The 13353-nt window shown below is 53.9% G+C and overlaps 2 protein-coding genes across 5 annotated transcripts in view; both read right to left on the reverse strand.

The window, feature by feature from the left end:
• The window catches only part of Cdpf1 (cysteine rich DPF motif domain containing 1), a 7153-nt gene extending 4668 nt beyond the window's left edge, over positions 1-2485 (reverse strand). For 2 of the 4 annotated variants that reach the window (XM_023702494.1, XM_023702498.1), the window contains exons 1-2: positions 2440-2453; positions 506-595 (exon numbers count right to left, since the gene is read on the reverse strand). In XM_023702494.1, the coding sequence (XP_023558262.1) occupies positions 506-527 (22 nt within the window). In that variant the 5' untranslated portion in view covers positions 528-595; positions 2440-2453. Of the gene's footprint in view, positions 1-505; positions 596-2439 lie in introns of all 4 variants that reach the window. The other 2 variants (XM_023702495.1, XM_004642460.2) reach the window with 1 other exon arrangement.
• A 3446-nt stretch (positions 2486-5931) lies between these two features.
• On the reverse strand, positions 5932-12379 carry Pkdrej (polycystin family receptor for egg jelly). Its single transcript, XM_004642461.2, has one exon. The coding sequence runs from the start codon at positions 12351-12353 to the stop codon at positions 6555-6557; it is 5799 nt and encodes a 1932-aa protein (XP_004642518.2). The 5' UTR covers positions 12354-12379; the 3' UTR covers positions 5932-6554.
• Positions 12380-13353: the final 974 nt, after the last annotated feature.

Below are 13353 nucleotides of genomic sequence, written 5' to 3' on the forward strand. Positions count from 1 at the left end.
CACCCAGCATTCACTCTTTTCTTTGTTTCAGTTTGGGGAACTTCTTTCAACCTATGTTCAATTTTTTTTTCTTAGCTATGGCAAATCAACCCGCGTACCTTTTTCTGCAGACATGCTCCCACTATGTAGCTCAAGCTGGCCTTGAAATCAAGAGTGATCCTCCTGCCTCAGCCTCCTGCATGTTGGGATGGCAGGCATGTGCCCCTATGCTCAGTGCCTTCCATTTATGTTTTTTATGCATTTAGTACAGGGGATACAGGGTCTACAGGGTCTCACTACGGAGATCAGACTCATAGTGAGTCTCCTGTTTTCAGCCTCCCGAGCAGTGGGATTACACACGTGCGCCACCGCGCCCAGTCTCAGTGGCTGTCTCAGTGCTTCCCGGAGGCGGGGCGGGCACAGCATCCCAGGGATGAACCTGGCCATTGTGTTCTGCCTGTGCAGGCCCTTTAGTCCTCTGAGCTATCAGGCTGGCCCTCCAGTGCCTTTTAAAAGCATTCATTACCTCTGCCATGTTCCACTAACATTTCCAAACTGTTCTCTTCTCTGTTGAAATTGTCATCTATTTGTGCACGCCTACATGGTCACTGGCGCCCTAAACATACAAATCACACTTCTTTTCAACTCCTCCTGTGCTAGTTTTAACATCTGAGCCAGATAGGATTCTGGTTCCACTGGTTGTTTTGATCCGACAGTGCGCCTTTCATCTGCTTTCCGTTTCAGATGGCTCTCAGTTTGGCTGAGAGCTGGGCACCATTTCTCGGGCTGCCTCCACTGGGCTCCTACTGAGGGCCGATGAGCTCATTTAGTGAGTGGGCCTGGGTTTCCTCGGGCTACTATTGCTACCCTCAGGGCTCTCCCCCTTCACCTTTCCCTAACTTTACTTGTATTTAGGTGGGAGAGTTACTGGGCCGAAGAGTTTTTCTCAAAACCTGCCCCACCTTCAGTTTTGGGCCACAGTGTGTCTGATGGCACAGTTGTGCCTGGTGTCCTGTTGTCCCAACCCAGCTTCTGGCCCAGGCATGGGCAGGGATCACGCCCACCCCAGCCACAGGAGCACAGCCTCAGGACTGTCCTGTCCCACAACCGCCCAGAGCGCTGTCCTCACCTTACCCACCAGGTGACAGGACTAGGTGTCACTCTGCAGTGGTCTGAGGGTTCTGTCATACTAGGGACAATCAAGGCAGATCTAGCCTGGGGGTAGGGGTGCGCCCCTCCTCTGGGCCTGTAGGCCAGGAAGGCTTTCTCCTTCTTTCCTGTAGCACCCAGTGAACACCAGTGACATCAGGGTGGGCACAAAGTCTCCTGTTCCTGGGGGGTTCTGCCACCTCACCTTGCCTGTGTGTTGCGGATTCGGTGCTCTATCTGCCCGGGTGGCACGGCCCCATGCTCTCTTGCTGGGCCTCTGGAGCTCTGCCTTGTCTCAGATGTCCAGCTAAGTTGGTCCCCATGATTGGCACTGCCTGGTGGGGTCAGGAAAAGTTAGGTCCCATGGCTTATCGCACTTTGACTGTCTCTGTAGGATTTCTACTTGTCTTTCAAAGTTCTTAGTCTACTCGTACTGGTAATTGAACCCAGGGTCTTCCCAGTAAGTTAATCCGAAGCCCATTTTTAAATTTTTTTATTTCAAGACTGCGTATGGCCAAGCCAGTTAGCTGCCCCAGTTGGGCCTGAATTTGCCTTCCTCCAGCCTCGCCCTCCCGGAGTGACAGAATTAGAGGCGTGCTCCTAGAATGATCTTTTAAAAGTGACCTAGATGAGCTGTGAAAGGCTCAAGTCAACAACTTCTGCAGATAACCCACTACTATTGTGGACTGCTGGATTGTGTTGGATTGTTTTGCTGAATTCAGGCACCTGAATAGTATTTAGATGCCAGTGGAATACCCACCTCTGACAGGACTACACAAAAAAAGGGGATACAAAGGAAAGATCATTTTGTATTTGTATATACAAAAGTTAGGATAGATCTACAGCTACTTTTGCTTAATTCAATGAGAAGAAAGAGGTGTACCAACAGTCTTTGGACAGGAAATCCCGTCTGCTTCCTGTACTATGGATAACCACCAAGAAGATAACAATGCACAATGTATTATTGAAACTGTCCTATTAATCTGCTTTGAAACTGTCTCACTGATAGCTGTTTCTCAATAAGATAAAAAATAAATAAATAAAAATAAAAGTGATCTGGAATGCTCGGGTACCGCGTTCAGCATCTGAACTGGAGGACGAGGCCCTCGCGGCTGGCGACAGAGCCATGACAATTCCGGGGCAATCCCTCCGACCATGTCGCCCGCCCCGCTCCCCGCCCGGAGGATCTCGGGGTCCTCGGGTCTCCGCAGAGCCGGGGACACTCCGGGGCTCCCAGCGGCCAGCCAGCCCCTTGACCCTGCCTCCCAAAACTACAACCCCGGCCGCAGCTGGCCAGCAGTACGAACTCACCGCCTCCGCGCGGCGCCGCGCCCCACTGCGCACGCGCGGCCCCGCCCAGTGCCCGCCCACCAGCGGGGTGGGCGGGACTTCCGGCGGCTCCGCCTATGCGGTGTCCTTCCGGTTGCGGCGCCGCGAGACCTGCAGTTACGCTTCCGGGAGAGGAGCGTCGCCTCCGTCCGGCCCCGGGGCGCGCGGGTTCCTTCTTGGTTCTCCGGTGCGTGCGGTCGATGGTGGCGGGGCTCGCTGTCTCCGGCGCCGCGCGTCCCGGCCACCTCTACCCGGCTGTGCGGCCCTGGGAAGCCTCGGCGCGCCCGCGAGCTTCGGGGCGGCCTGCGGCCCCTCTGCAGCCCCGCGCCTCGCCCTCTTCGAACTCGCGGGCTTCTGCGGTCTCCTCCGCACCAGCCACGCCGGGTGGCACGTTTCCCCTGCCGCTGGGGCCTCGGATGCTGCCGCTGCTGCGGCAGCCTCGGAGGGCACGCCCCTCCTTGGGCTTCGCCGTGGGTGAGGGTCCCAGGCTCTGAGCCCTGCACTGCCCCGGCCGCGTGCGCTGGGCCGACGGTGTGGCGACCCTCATCCCCGAGCCCAGGCGTGGTGGTGCTTGCTGCCCTTTCCCAGTGATGTAAGTGTTTAGTTCTGTGGGAGGACACGTGCGCAAGGCTGCAGCCTGCAGGCTCCTCCAGCCTCCTGCCACCGCTTGCAGTGGGGTCCTCTGTACGAGTCCAGGCGGGGAGCAGTGCGCACGCCGAGAGGCGCGACTGTTCTTACAGACCAGAATTTGCCCTTGATCTCACAAGCCGCATTGAACGGAGTGTTGCTCAGCTGCATTAGGTTGCAGTCTGGGATTAACTCCCTTGGGCAGCTGGGAAGCAAGATGGGGCATTTTAGTAATACCAAGCCTAGGACCACTCTTAAGAGCTAGGCAGAATTAGGAAGCGGTGTAGGCACGACTTCCGCTGTGTGGCAGTGACATTCTTTACCTCTGTTTGAAGATTGTATATTAAATTCAAGGATTAGGGGCCGGGGAAATGGCTCAGTGGGATAAGCGCTTGACTGGCAAATGCAAGGATCAGAGTTCAATCCCCAGTTCTGCCTAAATAAATAAATAAATTCAAAGATTGCATTTTGTTTTCTGGATCTGCCCCAAGATGGGATATTTTTGATGAAGCCTTTCAAATTTGACCTGGAACTGCTCCCAGATACATGATGGTAATGCCAGAAAGGCTAAAACAGACTTTAGATAAATTGACCGCATGCTACAAGTGCAACATGACAATACTGAAAGGGCAAATCATTGTCTGTGGCAGGACAAAAGTTATAAAAACAGAGCGATCCACATTTACTAGAAGGAATGGGGAGACAGCATAGTGGTATAAGCACCTTACTGGGGAGCACAAGATCCTGAGTTCAATCCCCTTTACCAAAAAAAAATAATAATTAAAAAAACATATATATATATATATATATATATATATATTAGAAAATGTTTATCAAAAACCCAAAAGGAGGGGCTGGGGAGATGGCTCAGTGGAATATGCGCTTCCTTGGCAAGTGTAAGGGCCTGAGTTTAATCCCCGGTTCTGCAAAAAAACAAACAAACAAAAAACACCAAAAGGACTGGAAATATTTCCTAAAATTTTAGACAATTTTTTTTTTCCTAAAAGAAACTCCATGTGACATAAGCAGTAAACTGTTGTTGAGGTACAATCACTCATTAGGCTTTGGATTTGGAAAGTGCAGAAGGCTCATGTGTTAAAGTCTTGGGCTTTGGCGCTTTGGTGCTCAGATGCAGCTTGGGCAGGAGACGGAACAGAAGGACTCCGGTTTCATGAGTGGGTTAAGCCACTGGAGGCCAGTCACTGGACGGGCTACCAGAACGTGGTACAGCTTGGGTGTAGCCTCATAGAAGGGAGGTGCCCTTGGGCGTGGCCCCGAAGGTGTCCGGTACCTTGTCCCAGCTCCCTTCTACCCATCTCCCTCCTCTCCCACGAAGTGAGTCACAGGCTGTGGGCTGAGACCTGGGAAACTGAGTCTACCACTGGGTCACAGAAAACATTTTCCTCTTTAGGTCTTTTTTTTTTTTTTTTTTTTTCCTGAGCTGTCTTGTCACAGAAATAGAAAGCTGCCAAACATAGTAGTGATATTAGAACCAAACTGGGGGCCGGGGAGATGGCTCAGTAGAATAAGCGCTTCTCTGGCAAGCGTAAGGGCTTGAGTTCAATCCCCAGTTTCGCAAAAAAACCCTGCCAGTGTCTGAAGATTGGTGTGTAAGTAATCCTGGAACTAGATTCTCTGAGACTTTCCTGCCTATCAGAGGTCAGGGTGTAATCTTTATTGAAAGACTTCAACAACATAAAGAATGACCTATAGCAATTTTCAAGTTTTAAAAAGTAACTCAGTAATGGGGCCGCGGAAGTAGCTCAGCTGTCTAAGCGCTTATCTAGGCAAGCACAAGGACCAGGCTTTGCTCCCTGGTACCGCATCCTGTGCTGCTCCACCCTGGGAATGCTGACTCTGCCACTGAGACTGGGCATGGGGCACGCCTGTAATCCCAGCACTGGGAAGGCTGAAAACAGGATCACTACTGAGTCCGGGCTGTGTAGTGAGACCCTGTACCAAACGCATAAAATTTAAAATAAACCCTTAGGATTAAAAAATGTAAAGAAAAGGGTGAACACTATTGTAAGAAATGGTGCTAACCAAATACTGTAATGATAACACAATGAAAGAGAGGTAGTATTTTCTGTAATCCTGGTGCTCTTTCCCAGACACCTGGGCAACGTTTAGCCGTGATACTGAAGTTCATGGTTCAATTCTGAGTCTAACGCTGATTAAGAGTCTGATTGCTGAGTCTGGGAGAATGTCCGGGTGCAGCACCCAGAGGTGCATGTGTCTCGGCCTCACCTGCCAGTGGTCTTCTCCCCCTCCCTCCGTGGCCAGCGTCACCACCAGGGGCTCAGTGGCTGAGGGTGTCTGGTGGGGCCGCAGCCAGCCTCTCTTCAGTAAGGAGCGGTAGTTTGGGCCCACTTTGCCCCCTTCACTCAGTCTGCTCAGGTAGCAGGTGGCTAAGAGAGGCCTAAGGAACGTGGGCTCCAGGGAGGACAGTGGGCCACCGGGACCAGCCACCCCACGGTCTCCCTGTCAGGAAGTGACAGCATTCAGAGCTGCCCCCTGACACTTGTGCTGGCTTTGGGCGAATCCCCATCTTCCCATCTTCCTTGTCCTCTCTGGAGGGAAGGAAGACAGTGGGCACACGCAGCCACGAGTGTGGACGCTTCAGCCATTCCACTACCGCTTGGGACAGGGCACCAGTGTGGGCACAGAACAGCGCCCAGCTGACTCAGCTGCCCCCCATTTCTGGTCCTAACTTTGGGGGTGGCTACCACGTGTCCATTTTGCTCCTGATGTTGAAATCACCTGCGAGGCTTACAGAAGAAATTTCACATTTAATTGTGATAAAATGTACGGTGCTGTCTACATACTGACTATGCTTCTGAGTGAAAACAGGACAGCTGGTAGCCCTTGGTGCTCTCACTGAGCCGCCTTTTCCGATTTGGAAATAATCCACCACGCCATGCTCAAGCAAACGCCCGAATCCTGGCATTGCGCACATTGCTATATTCAGTACGAACAGCACGCACTGTATTTCAATGAGAACCCATCCACACCCCTTTGTTAATAAAAGGCAGCTCTCATAGAAATGCTACAAAAGTTTGCATGAACTGTGGAAGCTTCAAGGAGTACTGGGAAGCCCAGCCTTCTGATCCCTGCATTCCCAAGCTCAAGAGCAAGTTCTGGTGCTCCCCACAGGGTCCCTGGTGCTGACCCACCAGGCACTGGGGAGGGGAGGCTCCTTGCCATGGCCTGCAAGGGGGAGGGGTGCTCAGGGAGGCTGAAGCCATCGGCTTGCAGGCAGCTACCACTCTGCGTGGGCAGGTCCAAGTGGGGCCTGGTTAGCTCCTTCCCTCAGAATCAGTGGTTCTAATTCCTCCATGCTGCTGCAGGCTGCTAAGAGGCAAGTGCTGCCCCCAAACCAGGACTCTTGCATTCCTATCTAGAAGTCAGTCCAGGAACCCCATAGTGTGTGTTCAGGGACTCTTGGGTGTGGTTCTTGAATTCACCACTGATCAAACAACAAGGTAAACCATTTTTTTCCCATTAATGTTTCGGGTCTTCAGCCCCAGATGCCGGCAGCTGTTCTTCTCTGGCTGCCCATACAGCATGTCAATGAAGAACTCAGGCTCATCTCTGGCCCTAGGGTCGGGGGTCAGAAAGCTAAAGACCTTTCTGAGCTTGTGATACAGGTAGGACATGACTTCCACCTCGTCTGAGGGCTCTTCGTACACGGGCTGCTTCATGTCCTCATAAGCAGACAAGATCATGGCCTGAAACAAGTTGATCAAGAGGCAGACCATCACCAGCAGGAAAGAGGAGAGGAACAGGCCCCCAAGAGCCCTGTTATTGGAAAACTTGGTGTTCTGAAAAGCTGAGACACAGTAGGAAAATATTGTCTGTGCGGCATGGATCAAGTTACTGTAGTTCCACTCATGTTGGCCGAATACCAGGTAACCAAAGGCCATGTACACAAAGAAGTACATAGACACCACCACAGCCATGTGACAGATGCCGGGAAGGGCGGCCTGGATCACCCTCTGGGCCAGCCGCACGTCATAAAAGAATCTGGAGTACCGGAGGGTCTTTAAGATGGTCAGAAATAATAGGAAAGCCAGAATTATCCTCATGGCGTGATCTACTTGGGAAACCGCATGGAAGGGAATGAAGTCATGAGGGCTAGACAAGTAAAACTGGATCATAGCAGTGGCCAAGAAATACTTTCGGAAGAAGAGTATGACCAGTACCGTAAATATACATTTTAAAGCAAAGTTGAGCAGGTTGTAGATGCTTTTCACGTAGGAGGCTCGCTCTTGCGTGATGACGTAACCTTCATCGACAACGTAGGCTAAGAAGAAGATGAGAACGGCCGCGTACAGGTAGATTTCTGCCGATGATTTGCTGTGGAGCTCAGCAAGTGAGAAGGAGTGTGTGGAGATGCTGGCATTGACGACTCCTAACTGAGAAACCTCAAATAGGACGGAGACGCTGCAGAACAGACTGATATCTGGATTGAAGGTGGTTAGTTCCAGGATCACAGCCCAGGTCTTATCATCGAGCCAATTGCCTGCCTGCAGTTCTCTGAGCCTCAACGTGGAATTAAGCTGCTGCTGTTCTGGGAAGAAATAGAATACGTATCCTCCGGATCCATAGGTGTTTAGCACTCCGTAGGAATAATACACCCACGTCTTTCCCTGAGGTTTGTAAGTGAACCCATCAGTGTTCCTGTCCGTAGCCTGCTTATTCACTTCACTCCAAAACCTAGAGTAGTTCCTTGTGTCCTCTGCGTCGGTGCCATACTCAGGATGACAGTGGATTTCTCCCGCCATGCTGTTCTGCCTGAAACTTTTAGCAAGTGGACATGTTTTCATGGTGGGTTTTGCTCTCACTTGTCTCATGCGTGGAAGCCCCAAGATCTTGGAGGAGCTGTCAGGAAGGAAGGTTGGGGCCCGGTAGTTGTGGAGCAGAGGCAGGAGTGCGAGGTGGAGCCACCTGTAGATGTCCTCTGGCTTCGTCACGGCAGCGAGGTCCGCAGAGAAGCAGTCCAGGATGAACTGGTTATAGTAGAAGCTGTCGGTGTGACGCAGCAGGACGACGAGGAGCAACAGAAGGGCCAGGAAGATGCCGTGGGTCACGATGTAGCTCAGGAACAAGACAGCTCTTCTCCTGATCCTCTTCCTCCTCCTGAATATCTGCACTTCGTCTTCCGTGAGGGGCTGGTACACCCTCGAGCCGCGCAGGTGGGCAGTGCGCTCCTGGAGCTTCTGCACGTCACCCGGACGCACCCTCGTGCCCTGCAGCTTGATCTCAACATGCTGATGCTCAGTGCTCCACGCCAGGTCTTTACAGTACGTGGGCTTCATTGTCCTGATGCCTGACCAGAGTACAAGCTTAAGCGGCTGCACCAGGAAAACTGACTGGCAGAAGGAGCAAAAGGATGCAAAGAGCCATTCGACAGACTTGTCGTAGCTGTATGTCAGGCCGTAAAATATGATAAAGAACGAGGACACGGTACAAGTGGTGAGCACAAGGAACCATGCTACATAGACACACCACCGAGGCAGAGCGAGCCAGGACTGCGTCTGATGGCGGCTAGCATCCTGTTGGGAAGAGGGCTCTCCACAAGGGGTGTCTGTGTTTCTGTTATGGACGTCTGCACTGGCCTCTGCTTTCTCATGCTGGTGCTCTGTCTCAGAGGCCACCTGAAGGGAAGCCTTTGGCCATCCGGATGAAATCTTTAAGGTGGGCTTCAGGGCTTCTCTGGTGCACCCCTTGGTGGCCTTGGCTGCATACCACCTGCACAAGCGATCCTCCCAGCATCCACTGCCTTCCAGTGTCAGAGGCTGCCTTTGAGGAACCACCACATGAAGATCCGCTCGGGGTTTCCTCTGGGAGTGGGTGAAGAAAAAAGTTATTAACATTTGCACCAGGATCGTGATGAAGACGCTTTCAATTCCAATCGTCATTGATGTCATGTAGCGCCCCTCTCGTGACGCAGCCTGCCGGTGCCTGTTCAGGTTAAAGAACACGCTATTACAAAACAGAGAGCTGAGCAGCATTGCCAAGCAACAGGACAATCTTTGGAGTCTGCTGAATGGCTTGGCAACAAAACCAGTGAAAACCGAGAACCACACGTGGTGAGTCCTGAGCTTGTAAGTCAGGTCGATGAGGAAGAAGTCTTTTCTTTTGACAGGCTCATCTGGACGCAAAGCACGAAACGTCCTTTCCAAAGTGGTGTCAACAGAGAGCCACTTCTGACACATGAACAGCCAAACGTGCCCGCTGAACAGATTCTCCACCTTGATTCGGCTCAAATGCCAGCTAGGCGCCTTGCCCTGATTGTTGTGCCACACTCGAATGGAACGGATGTCCCCTAAGTCACTTTTTGTCGTCAGAAGAAAAGCACTGATGCTTCCTCGGAGGAGTTTTCTAACGTGTGGGTGGCTTAAGCAATGCGCGTGGCTGGCGCCCTCCGTGCCCCTTAGCTGGACAAAGACGTCGGCCGTGGTTCCAGCCCCACAACGACTTCCCGTAAAGACAGTGACCAGGTAGCACACATTATCATAGGGATCGTTATCAGGCAGGATAACCACATGGTCCCGAAGAAATTGGTCCACCTTGCTCCTGTGTAAGGCCCAGGAAGCTAGACCTGTGTAGACGAGCATGATGGAAAGCACAGCGAGGAGGGTCACGGGGTTGTACTGACCATCCGGGGTGACCATCAGCGGCAGATCCACAGGGTTAGGGATCGAGGTCACCTTGGCCATCACATAGCGCATATGCAGGGGAACGTGAATTGGAGCCCTCAGCTGCCGCCTGATCCTCCCTCTGTCCCTACAGGTACAATGCACAGTGTCCCAGGTGGTCTTCTCGCCCAACATGCAAGCGTCTTCTCTCCACTCAGTCTGGGTCCTGGACATGGCCACGCAGCGGGCACTGAAGACATAAATTCTCACTAGCTTGTTGGGGGGCTCCAACACAAAGCTTGGGGCCTGTAGGACCACAGATATGTTATACTTGGGCGAGTGGCTGTGCTGAGCCATGACCTGTAGCAGGGACAGGGGCAGGCAGACCACTCGAGCCCTCCTGACTGCGCAGGCTGGGTCGAACAGGCCTCTGTGGATGGCAAGTGGAGGGCTGTCATGGGGCACCAGGAAGGTGGCCATCAGATCAGTGGGGGTGACGTGACGGCCCACATACACCAGCACCGTCAGCAGCACTGTCCCTTCTAGCACGATATGGACCAGTACCTCCCCAACTCCTCTGCTGTCCACCTCAAAGCTAAACCCCCCTGTTGTCATCTTTGAGGACTCAGGGACCTTGCAGTCAAGTCCCACTGTGAGATTAAAAGTCGCATGGGTCAAGTTTTTTCTGGTGAGGTACACTTCCACTATGTCAGGTGTGATCTCTACCATACTCCCGTTGTCTGTGACCCCCGTAATCCTGAACCCCTCCACTTCTGTTGAAATGCTTTCTGGGTAACTTATCCAAGGAAATGGGTCATGAGTGAACTCACAGAGCACCACAGAAACTGGAGCATTTGTGGCCAGGCCAGGAACCCTGCTTGCATTTAGTACTGCTCGGAACCAGTTTCGGCCCTGTTTGTCTTTTCTGAAGGCCCAGGCGACATCCCACTTTGCAACCGTCTCCACATACATGTTAAGGCCAGGAGCCCTCAGCACGGTGGCTGCACTCCCTGGCACTTGATGAGCGAATACTGCGTCTGATAGAGATTCCACTACATAGAAAGGGTCTTCGAACACTTTGTGAGGAGTAGCCAGCGTAAGCATGTTAGCCAGGCTCATTAATATCCCAGCACTCACTGTTTCTATTTGTCCGGAGCTAACGTGTTCGTGTTCCCGTTGATACGTTTGCAGGGCCCGGCTTGCCTGCCATAGCCTCTCTGTGGCACGTTTCTGAGCGACTCGCGTGACTTCGGAGGCCTCCTGTGTTGTTCCGGCAACGGCTCTCACTGCCTGGCCCACTTCCTGCAGAGTCCGTAGCAGAAGCGTGAAGGACCGGCTGCTCAGCCGCCCTTGCAGGTGGGCTCTGTCTTCACTGAGACTTTGCTCAGCTCCCAGGCTCTTCGACACGGAAGCCACCACGCTCATTAAGCACCCCGCAAATGAGCAGTCATGCCGTCGAAGCAAGGTCGTCAGCAGTGACGCCGGGCCCCTGGGGAAACTGTGGAGCCTCTGCCACGCGCCCTTTGCACGGCTGCTGTCTGTAGGAGGCCACACAGCGACAGAGAGCCTCACTTGGGAAAAGGCTCCCAGGGAGTCGCAAACCTGAGCAGATATCTGCAAGGCGTAGTGACGTGCGGAGGATCCAACAGGGAGAAAGGCAGGCGGCGTTGCGGCCTGTGGCCCCCGGTACAGGATGGTCCCCGGGGTGTCCTCTTTCACCAAACTGGTGTCACCAGCACTGTCCGAATCAGAAACTGTTATTTTATATGTAAGAGGGACATGCTTGTCCTTAAAATGACTGCATCTCACAACAAATTCAGTTAGCATTGCAATTCCCTTCCCTGGATTTATGTGGCACTGCCCCCCTTGAGGGCCGTGGTTGATGACAAAGGAATGTTGGAATTCCAAGGTCACACCACTCCAACTCTCTAGGAAAACAGAAACCCAAAACGTAGCCTCCAAAAACCTCTGGAAGGCAAAAGCTTTCACGGAGAGGTGGGCGCTGTTCCTGCCTGTTGTGGTTTGCTGGGTCCAATCAAACGGCAGCTCCTCACCCGATGCAGAACGAATGGACCAGGTGTAGATGTCCCACGGGCCACAACTTGTGCAGTTTAAGAACAAGAAGAATCTTTGAGACACAGCTAACACGCGTCCACAGTTTTCAATACAGGAAATATGTGCTGTGGGTGCTGGGCCTCGGAGCACACGGACCCTTTTATCAGAAGACACTGCTTTATGACCCTTCCGTATCACCATTCTGAAATAATACACATGGTCCCCTCTAAGGGTCCCTGGTGGAAGTGTCAGTAGTGGGCCAGAGGCCCATGGCCAGTGCAGACTGGCCTGATCTGGGTGACAGACTTCCTGCTCCGTCCTCCTGACTTGATCGCCAAGGTAGTTTCCTGCATTTATGGTACAGTACCAGGAGAAATGGAGTCCCTCTACCGGGCCGTGGGCATCTGGGTCCAAGGACGAGGCTCCATCCAGAATCAGCTCATCTGTGAAGTTAACTGTGAGGCTGGCATCTCCATGGGGCGGCCCCGGGGGTCTCCAACCGGTTCCGATGGAGATGGAATCTGAGTCTCTCACCAGGAGAGCTTTGGGAGCCTGCAGCGTGCTGATGGCCATTGTGAACTTAAACACGTTCAGGCCCATAGCCAGAGAAGCCCCCTGGTCGCGATGGGTGGAAGGTCGCGCCTGGGCCTGCGGCTGCAGAGCGCGCCGTGGGCGGGGCCAGCCGGTCTGGACGCTGTCCCCGAGGGGGGCTTCTGCCTTCCTGCGCTGGCAGACCATCTTCACCTGCTGGAGGCCACAGGGGTCCGGCTGACAGGGGCCCACAGCGGCTCTTCCGTCGGAAGGGGCGCTGGGTCCCCCTGGGGGACACCCGCTGGCCACTGGGTGCGGGGCAGAGTGGGCTGGGCGCGGCCGGCGGGGCGGGGCCTCGCTGCCGGGGTTTCCGGGGAGGACGTTATCCTCGCGGGCCACGAGGGGCCTCAGGCCAGGATGAGCAGGAGGGATGCGCAGCCGGAGCCCCAGGGTGTCCCTGGAGACCCCTGATGGCCAGGCCAGCTCCCCGCGACAGGTGGAGGCCAAAGGGAAGCAGCTCAGGCCCAGGCCCAGGAGGAGCAGCGTGGGCCCAGGTCGCATGGCGCCCTCCCGGCACGCAGGGTTCGATCACGGGGCTGCCCAACGGTGGGGCGCGGGGTGGGCGCTAGGGGTCAGAGGTCGCTGGAGGGGTGAGGGTGGGGAAGACACTTGGGGAGCTCACAGAGTCACGGGTCCGGAGACCCCTGGGGCATGGGGCTCCCGGCAGTGGGGGTGGTGGATTCTCAGAAGTCACCCTTTCCGCCCTTGTCTGTTCCCGCCCGTCTCTACTCCAGGATCAGGGACTGATGAGTACGGTTAGCTCTCTTCGCTGTCCTCCGCCAGCAACTAGGGTCCTGCGCAGACGCCCACACCCTTGGGCAGAGGATGGGCGTCCTGGGTGACTGTGAGCACCGGGGCCGGGCCAAGTCTGACTCTGCATTTCTTAGGGTTGACTTCTTACGTTTTCTGCAATTTCCCGGCTCCACGCTAAGGACGCATCTCGGGCTAGCGCGGGCCCTTGCTTCGGAGACCGTGAAACTGG

Source organism: Octodon degus, unplaced genomic scaffold, assembly GCF_000260255.1.
Source record: "Octodon degus isolate 3935 unplaced genomic scaffold, OctDeg1.0 scaffold00153, whole genome shotgun sequence".
NCBI classification, from domain to species: domain Eukaryota; kingdom Metazoa; phylum Chordata; class Mammalia; order Rodentia; family Octodontidae; genus Octodon; species Octodon degus.

Excerpts from the sequence above, each read along its gene's own strand:
- Pkdrej (XM_004642461.2), bottom strand. The coding sequence starts at position 12,353 with ATGGCCATCAGCACGCTGCAGGCTCCCAAAGCTCTCCTGGTGAGAGAC.